Source organism: Rhinopithecus bieti, unplaced genomic scaffold (assembly GCF_001698545.2).
Source record: "Rhinopithecus bieti isolate Rb0 unplaced genomic scaffold, ASM169854v2 scaffold_2349, whole genome shotgun sequence".
NCBI lineage: Eukaryota > Metazoa > Chordata > Mammalia > Primates > Cercopithecidae > Rhinopithecus > Rhinopithecus bieti.
The window spans coordinates 37638-46801 of record NW_016804051.1 but is presented as its reverse complement, the minus strand read 5'-3'; the positions used below and the strand labels follow the sequence as shown (position 1 = coordinate 46801).

At 46.3% G+C, this 9164-nt stretch overlaps 1 protein-coding gene and 1 pseudogene across 2 annotated transcripts in view; both read left to right on the top strand.

The window, feature by feature from the left end:
- LOC108522886 (leucine-rich repeat-containing protein 37A3-like) overlaps positions 1-8037 on the top strand; it is a 23164-nt gene extending 15127 nt beyond the window's left edge. Inside the window, 1 exon segment of the mRNA XM_017863349.1 lies at positions 6276-8037. Within this exon segment, the coding sequence (XP_017718838.1) occupies positions 6276-6372 (97 nt within the window). The 3' untranslated portion in view covers positions 6373-8037.
- On the top strand, positions 583-3121 carry LOC108522949 (endophilin-A2 pseudogene; annotated as a pseudogene). Its single transcript, XR_001883650.1, has one exon. The product of XR_001883650.1 is annotated as an endophilin-A2 pseudogene (transcript).
- Positions 8038-9164: the final 1127 nt, after the last annotated feature.

Sequence of the window (9164 nt, the reverse complement as noted above, 5' to 3'; positions counted from 1 at the left end):
GAGACCAGCCTGGCCAATGTGGCTAAACCCCATCTCTACCAAAATACACAGATTAGCCAGGTGTGGTGGCCCATGCCTGTAATCCCAGCTACTCAGGAGGCTGAAGCACAAGAAGTGCTTGAACCCGGGAGGTGGACGTTGCAATGAGATGTGATTGTACCACTGCACTCCAGCCTGGGTTACAGAGTGAGACTCTGTCTCAAAAAATAAATAAATAAATAAATAAATAAATAAATAGTTTTCTGAAGAGCAGAAGTTTTAAACTTTGATCAGCTTTAAGTTAGCAATTTTTTCTTACATGGCTTGTGCTTTTTTGTTTCTTACCTAAGAAATCTTTAAGAACCTGTTGTTTAATCCAAAGTAGAAAAGATTCACTCTCTCTGTCTTCTCCCAGAAATTGTGTAGTTACATCATTGAGGTCTCTGATCCATTTTGAGTTAATTTACATATACGGTGTGAGTTTTATTTTTTTTATTTTTTTTATTTTTTTTGGAGAAACGAGATCTCACTACGTTGCCCAGGCTGGTTTCAAACTCCTGGCCTCAAGTGATCCCCCTGCCTCATTCTCCCAGAGTGCTGGGATTACAGGCATGAGGCACCATGCCTGGCCTTCTTTGTAGATATAGCTATGGATATATATCTATATCTTCACCTGGGTGAGGGCCTGATCCACCACGGGAAGGAGCTGGGTGACGAGTGCAACTTCAGCAATGCACTGCTGGATGCCAGCAAGTCCAAGGAAGCATCTGGTGGAGGTGAAGGACTCCCTGGAAATAGAGGTCAAGTAGAACTTCACTGACCCCGTCCAGAACCTATGCAAGAAAGACCTGAAGGAGATCCAGCACCACCTGCAGAAGCTGGAGGGTCGCCGCCTGGACTTTGACTAAAAAAAGCAGCAGGGCAAGATCTCTGATGAGGAGCTGCGCCAGGCGCTGGAGAAGTTTGAGGAGTCCAAGGAGGAAACCAGCATGCACAACCTCCTGGATACCGACATTGAGCAGATGAGTCAACTCCCGGCTCTGGTGGAGGCGCAGCTGGACTACCACCAGCAGGCGATGCAGATCCTGGATGAGCTGGCCAAGAAGCTCAAGCACAGGACGCAGGAAGCTTCCTTAGACTCCAAGCGGAAGTATAAGCCCAAGCCTCGGGAGCCCTTTGACCTCGGAGAGCCTGAGCAGTCCAAAAGGGGTTTCCCTTGCACCACAGTCCTCAGGATTGCAGCTTCATCCTCTTTCCAATCTTCCGACAAGCCCATCCGGACTCCTAGCAGGAGCATGCCGACCCTAGACCAGCCAAGCTGCAAGGCACTGTAGGACTTCGAGCCCAAGAACGATGGGGAGCTGGGCTTCCATGAGGGTGATGTCTTCATGCTGATCGACCAGATCGACGAGAACTGGTAGGAGGGCGTGCTGGATGGCCAGACTTCTTCCTGCTCAGCTACGTGGACGTGCTCGTGCCTCTGCCCAGTGACTTACCGGTGGCCCCGCCCCGCCCTTCCATCCACACTGGGCGGCACCCCCTGCCAGGTCTCCTGCTTTCCATGGGGCCCCTGCTGCCAGGGCAGTGTCCAAGCCTGCCGGTGCCACCCAGGCCCAGGCCCTTGAGGTACTCCCTGAGCAGGGTCCCACACTTGGGCTGCCCAGCTGGCCGAGGTAGAGCAATACTAGGGTGCTCTCAGAAACACTAATGTTCCTCCGGGACAGCCCTCACCTCCGTTCTGACCCCATGGGGGCCCAGCCCACTGCCTACCCTCGAGTTCCACGGCCTTAACAGGCTTGGATCGAGCGTCCCTGTGGGGTGGCTCAGAGACAGGACCCTGGTTTTAAATCTTCCCCCAGCCTGGTGCTGACGATGAGCCCTAGCCCCACTCTAGGGCCACTGTACCCCAGCCTCACACATGCACTCCTCCCCAAGGCCAGGGCAGAGAGCCTCACTGCTTCCCCGGCCTGCTGTCAGCTTGCAGCCCAGGGACAGAGGCCAGATGGGATCTGTCCCACCTTCCCCCACCACCCCCTGCAACTAGGACAGAGAACATGGCCTCCTGCAGAGCCCCGCCTCCCAAGCCTTGCCCTCACAAAGCCAAGTACCTTTTCAGCTTTTTAACTGTCCCCAGCCAGGCCCATGGAAGCCTGTGTCACTCTGGCACAAGCAGTCACTACCGGCCACCTACACACCCTCCAGCACACCTCACACGGGACCACAGCCCCAGCCATGCTGCTGAGGGCCAAGCACAAAGGCTCCAGTGAGCGAATGTTCAAGCCCCTGGTAGCCAGGCCTCCCCTTGCTGAGCCACTGCCCCCTGTAGACCTCTAGACCCCCTGTAGACCCCCTGTAGCCTCCTCCTCTAGACCATGGCAGGCAGCCCCAGGGTCCCCAGACCCCTGCCCAGACCAGCAGGTCCGCAGCCCCGACATCTGCTTCCTCTGTCGCCCAATCCAAAATTGATGAAATGGAGGGTCCTCTGGGCTGGGCCACATTCACATTCCCCTTCCCCTGAGGCCCTGCGAGGCCTCCGGACCCCAGGCTCTGCTCTGCATCCTCATCAGCAACACATGAGGGGCACAGACACCCTGGCAGAGATGAGCACACAGCCTTGGGCACAGTTCAGGGCAAACTGAAATGTATGCCTGAATTTTGTAAACAAGTATTAAAGGTCTTTCTACAAAAAAAAAAAAAAAAAAAAATCATGAACGCTAAATACAATGTCTGATGTTTGACTGGATTCTGAATTTTTTAAGCCATGTTATATTGGGACAATTGTGAAAATGTGTATATGTACTGCACAGTAGACAATGATAATATTAAGTTTCATTGGGTGATAATAGTATTCTGATTAGGTAGGAGAATGTCTTGGTTCTTAGGGAGTGCACACTGAAGTCTTTAATGGTGAAGGGTCATTATGTCTGCAACTGACTCTCAAATGGTTTGTCCAGAAAATGTATAGACATACACACATGGAAAGCAAATGTGGCAAAGTATTAGCAACTGTTGATTCCAGATGAAAGTTATACAGGTGTTCATTATATCATTTGAAAATGCTTCCTAGCCATCCTAAGGCTTAAAGGAAAAAAAGAAAATGTTTAAAATCAAAAGTTGGGGGCAGGAAAAGAATAACAAAAACTTTGGGCTCACGCCTGTAATCCTAGCACTTTGGAAGGCCAAGGAGAGAGGGGTGCTTGAGCTCAGGAGTTCGAGCCCAGCCTGGAGTACATGGTGATACTCCATCTCTACAAAAAATACAAAAATGAGCCAGGCATGGTGGCACACACCTGTAGTTCTAGCTACTCAGGAGGCTGAGGTGGGAGGATCACTTGAGCCCTGGAGGCAGAGGCTGCAGTGAGCCAAGATTGCACCACTGCATTCAGCCTGTGTAAGAGTGAGACTCGGCCTCAAAACAAAAGAAACACCTTTGTGTCAAGAGTTAAGGTTGCTAGGCCGGGCGCGGTGGCTCAAGCCTGTAATCCCAGCACTTTGGGAGGGGCCGAGACGGGCGGATTCACGAGGTCAGGAGATTCGAGACCATCCTGCGGCTAACCACGGGTGGCGCGGCTCCTAGTAAAAATACAAAAAATTAAGGCGCGGGGGACTGCGGTGGCGGCGGCCTGTAGTCCCAGGCTACTCCGGGAGCCTGAGGCAGAGAGCGATGTGAGAATGCCGTAAAACTCGGGCGGAGCGACGAGCTTGCCCAGTGCAGCTGCAGATCTGCCCACCTGCACGTCCGGGCCCGGCCGGCCGGGGCCGCCGCGTCCGGGCGCCCAAGATCCAGCCTGGCGCGACAGAGCGAGACTCCCAGCTCTCAAAAAAAAAAGAAAAAAACAAAAAAAAAAGAGTTAGTTGCCCTATATAAGTAAAACTGCTAGGTTGATCGTTGCTGGGTACATTCAATCTGAGTATGAAGATCAGAGGCTTCTATTGCGACCAAAGGATATACTAGTCACTTGTGATTATTCCTCTATAGGTTTAAAAGATGTGTCAGACCAACTTATTGGATGCAGTTTTAATCTAAAACTCTGTACATTGTATCCCCAACTCACAGACTTCATGTATCCATTGAATACTCTCCTGTTTTCACAATCTTAATATGGCCCTAATAAAGTCATCCTTATGGAGGACTCAGAAAAGGCCCCCCCACAACCTCTGTAATGTAATAATTATAGTAGTTAACATTTATTGCGCACTCACTGTGTGCCAGGCATTTTTCAGGTACTGATTCATTTAATCCTCAAAACTCATTAGAGGTAGGTACTATTATAATGACAAGGCCAAGGAACAGAGATTAATCAATTTGCCCAAATTCATATTATTCACAGAGCTGGGATTTAAGCCTAGTCTGGCTATGGAATCTGTATTCTTAATGACCATGCTATCTATACTGCTTAAGATTAACCTTGAGAATTTATTCCAGTTACAGAGATTGTTTTTATTTCTCTGAAACTGCCCCCAATAAGCCATAACAATACATTAATCAATTATCTTGGTTATCTCTTTTGCCCAAATTTATATTTTGAAAAAAATTCAAACATACCAGAAAGATGAAAGAACAGTACAGAATCCAATGAAAGATTGGGCACTGCATGTCATGTCTTCATTTCCTTTAATCTAAAACATTACTCTACTTTTTTTGATCTTTAATGACAAGTCATTTTTTAAGAGTCAAAGACAGTTTTCTTGTAAATTGTTCCACAATCTGGATTTGTCTGTTTCCGCATGATGAGATTCAAGTGAAGCATTTTTGGGAAGAATACTGCATTGGTGATGGATCCTTCCTGCCTCGTGACCGCAGGTGGCTCATAATGCTAAGTTTGATCATTTGTTTAAGGTGATCTTCCAGATCTCTCCATTGTAGTTATTTTGCTGGGTGTGGTGGCTCACACTTGTAATCCCAGCACTTTGGAAGGCCAAGACGGGCAGATCGCTTGAGTCCAGGAGTTTTAGACCACCCTGAGCAACAAGGTGAAACTCTGTCTCTACTAAAAATACAATTAAAAAAGAAAATTAGCTTGGCGTGGTGGTGCAAGTCTATAGTCCCATCTACTTGGGGGGCTGAATTTGGAGGGTCACTTGAGCCCAGGGGGTCGAGATTGCAGTGAGCTATGATTTTGCCACTGTACTTCAGCCTGGGTGGCAGAATGAGACCTTGTCTCATAAAAGAATAAAAAATAATTTTTCCCTTTGGTAATTAATAAAAAATCTGTGGGGTAGTACTTTGAGATCAGTGAAGATCCTGTTCTCAAATGTCTTTTATTTTTGTTATTATTATTTGAGATCGAGTCTCGCTCTGTCGCCTAGGCTGGAGTGCAGTGGTGCGATCTCGGCTCACTGCAAGTGCCACCTCCCAGCTTCACTCCATTCTCCTGCCTCAGCCTCCCAAGTAGCTGGGACTACAGGCGCCCACCACCACGCCCAGCTAATTTTTTTGTATTTTTAGTAGAGACAGGGTTTCAACATGTTAGCCAGGATGGTCTCAATCTCCTGACCTCAGGTGATCCACCCGCCTCGGCCTCCCAAAGTGCTGGGATTACAGGCGTGAGCCACTGTGCCTGGCTCAGATGTCTTTTCACCCAGCTGCGTCCATCAATGATAATCCTTGTCTGAATCAATTTTTATTACATTGGTGGTTGCAAAGTGACACTTTTAAAAATTGTCATTCCTTCTACATTAGCTGGCATTATTTCATTAAAGAACAACTCCCTCTTTTTTTTAATATCATTCTTCATGGATTCTTTTTTATAAATTATGTTGTAGCTTTTTGTTATTCTTTCGAATGCTCAAATTGTCCAGATTTGGCCAATGCAATCTCTGTTATTTTTTTAACCCCACAATCCAGGTTAATCTGAGCTATTTTTTAATGCCCAGAGTAATTTCTAATATTTCCCACTCCCAACAGGAATTGAGAAAGGAACTCCAGAAGTTGGGGGCTTATTCAGACTCTTCTTAGAAGTCTACCTTCTTCCTGTGTACTTTCAGCCCAAAGTGAGACTTTTGAGTTGGGAAGAGATACTTCTGAATTAAACTACTGATCAGTGTCACCCAATTCTAATCCCAACCACCTTTATTCTAGGCATACCATACTCACTGCCATGCTTACCTTTCAGTTGGGCACCTTTGTCCTCCTTCCCATTGGTCTTCTGGTTCCTACCCAACTGTCCCGTCCACAGGCCTCAGTAACACCTTTTTGCCCAGCCCTGTGGTAGTGCTGGCCTGCCTCCTTTGCCTACCACTTTGCCTACCTTTGCTTTACCACTAATTTATTGTTTTGTGTTTTCCATCTATAGGATCTTAGCCATGTGGCCTGCTGCCTCTGCCAATTTAAAAATAGCACTGAGGCTGTCTGCAAGACAGTCAAGCTGCACTGCAACAATGCAGGTCTGACAAACACCATACATTGTCGTGAGTCCAAATTGCCTGGTGATAAATTGTTACATTAAGTATTTGTTTTTATTTTATTTTAATTGATGATAAAATTTTAAGCTAATGATATAATTGCTTTATTTACTCATTCAGAGTTAAACTCCCTCAACTTCTGAACTACTCCTTTGCTGGGAGTCAGGTTCTCAGTTATTATCACAAAATTTAATAATGGAACTGTTCCATATGCATAAAGGACCAAGAGAAAGGAATGGGAAGGCTAGGGAATGACATTAACATCCACACCCAGTGTACTGTGCTCTCTGCTTGGTGCTTTGCCCCCAGTGATAACTTCCTCATATAGTGCAATGTAGTTTGTAAGCTAGTTTTATATGTGTGAGGTCTCAAGTACTCTCTGCCTTTTAGGACAGATGTAGATCCTGTTTTGTTTTTGTTTTTACAATTTTATAAGAGTACAAGTGATGCTGTTTTATTTGAAGCCTGAGGGCTTCTGGTTCCATAACCAGAAATTGCTACCTGGCTCTTCTAATGGAATGGAGGGCTTTTCCATTCTTAGACCATCCAACTCTGAACTTGTTCTGAACCTTTCTATTCACAGAACAAATGCTCAAGTGCTTTCAAGAGTTTTTCTGTAGATTAGGTTTATTAGTACCAACTTCATGACTACTAAAATGTGACTGCTTTCCAGTCCAGATAACTTGAATACAAGTATCCACCAGTGATACGGGGTGGATAATTAATAATGTTTGGCTACTTATATAAAACAAACAAGTGTTGCTTATTTTCAAAACTTTTTTTTTTTACCAATTAAATTATTCCCTTCTCCCCAAGAGGTGGACAGAAAACCATTGTTAATCTCCTTTTACAGATGAGGAAAAACAAGATCAGAGATGCTAAATGCTGTAGCCTAGTGCCAGGTCTTCTGTCTCCAATTCTGGGTTCTCCCCAAGCCCATGTTTCTCCTTTCTCACAATCTTCACTTCTTCCTCTGACCCTCACCACCACCCAAAATACTTTTAATTCTGGAAAAGAAACCCAGCTGCACACTGGCACACTTGACCTTCATGCAGTCAGATTTGGATGATTCCCCATCCAAAATATTAGAGATGAAATGAAAGCAAAGTAGGCATCTGACAAAAGTTGCTTTTTCCCTTCTGCATTTTAGGACCTCAAGTAATGTTTATCCAGAAACTGCTATCATACCATAGATTCATTATATATTTAACAACATAGGCACACCATCTGGCAAATTAATCTCTTAACCTACACCCTGGATCCCTTCCCAAATTTAAGAAAAGAACTAGGGTGGACACAGTGCTTTTTCCATGTCACCTCTTCTGTGATGCGGCAACGATATGTGGGAGCAGAGAATGGGGTGGGTGAGTGGAGCGCGTGCCAGATGAGGATCTATCAGCAATGGGAGGGGGCCTCCACTTTAGCATCTCCACCCTGCTCCTCTCAGAGGACCGCCTTTCATTGCATTCAGCTGTGATGGTAGCAAGAACACAGATACACTGAGGATGAGAGAGGGAGTCTTGTGCTCTCTCTGCATCTGAGGCAGGACAGCACAGGGTATGGAGCAGTCTGCAGAGAGGCCAGCTCATCAGCTCATCAGGGAAGCACTTGTCTTCCACCTTGGGCTTTCACTGAGCCCTGGGCAATTGGCCCCTGGGGATCAACAGAATAATCCTAAGCAGAGTTACTATATGTCACACTATGGAATGTTCCAAGTAGGTGGCCATGTTTTCAAAAAATGTCTTTTCCTCCTTTTGTTGTTGCCATTTCATAGGTTTAGGATTGCGTGTATGTTTCACCTCTCTGAATGGCACTTGAATGTTTGCTGACTCCTACTCTGTGTGACTGGAGCATACAGCTATGGACTGATGCATGCCGTCCCATCATCTTTCAAGATCAAAGCAATCTCTTCTTTTTTGACAGCTGAAGAAGCATCTGTTGGGAATCCAGAAGGTCCGTTCATGAAGGTGTTACAAGCCCAGAAAAAGCACATGAGCACTGAGCTGACTACTGAGCCGGAGGCAGCCTTAGACAGCAATGGCATCAGCTTGTCAGGCTTTGGGAGTGAGCAGCTAGACACCAATGACAAGAGTGATGTTATCAGTGTGCTAAGTTACATCTTGCCTTATTTCTCAGCAGGAAATCTAGATGTGGAATCCATGTTGTTACCATTCATTAAACTGTGTTTTTCAAATGTGCAAGATGGAGATAGGCTCCTGAGTATTCTGAAAAACAATACAAACAGCCCCTCACTTTAACCTGCATCCAACAACTCAACTTATGAAAATAAACTGAGAAAGGTATATTTCCTAGAAAATATATTAGATGCAGAAATACAAGAAAAAAATTGATGAAGTTAAAAGGGAAGAAAAAACTGCCATGCTTATGCAGTCCAGCCTTCTAGGTAACAAATTTAAATACCAACTATTTGAAAAGAACTTAGAAACTGTCCAACCGGCCGGGCGCGGTGGCTCAAGCCTGTAATCCCAGCACTTTGGGAGGCCGAGGTGGGTGGATCACGAGGTCAGGAGATCAAGACCATCCTGGCTAACATGGTGAAACCCCGTCTCTACTAAAAATACAAAAAAAAGGCCGGGCGCGGTGGCTCAAGCCTATAATCCCAGCACTTTGGGAGGCCGAGACGGGCGGATCACGAGGTCAGGAGATCGAGACCATCCTGGCTAACACGGTGTAACCCCGTCTCTACTAAAAAATACAAAAACTAGCCGGGCGAGGTAGCGGGCGCCTGTAGTCCCAGCTACTCCGGGAGGCTGAGGCAG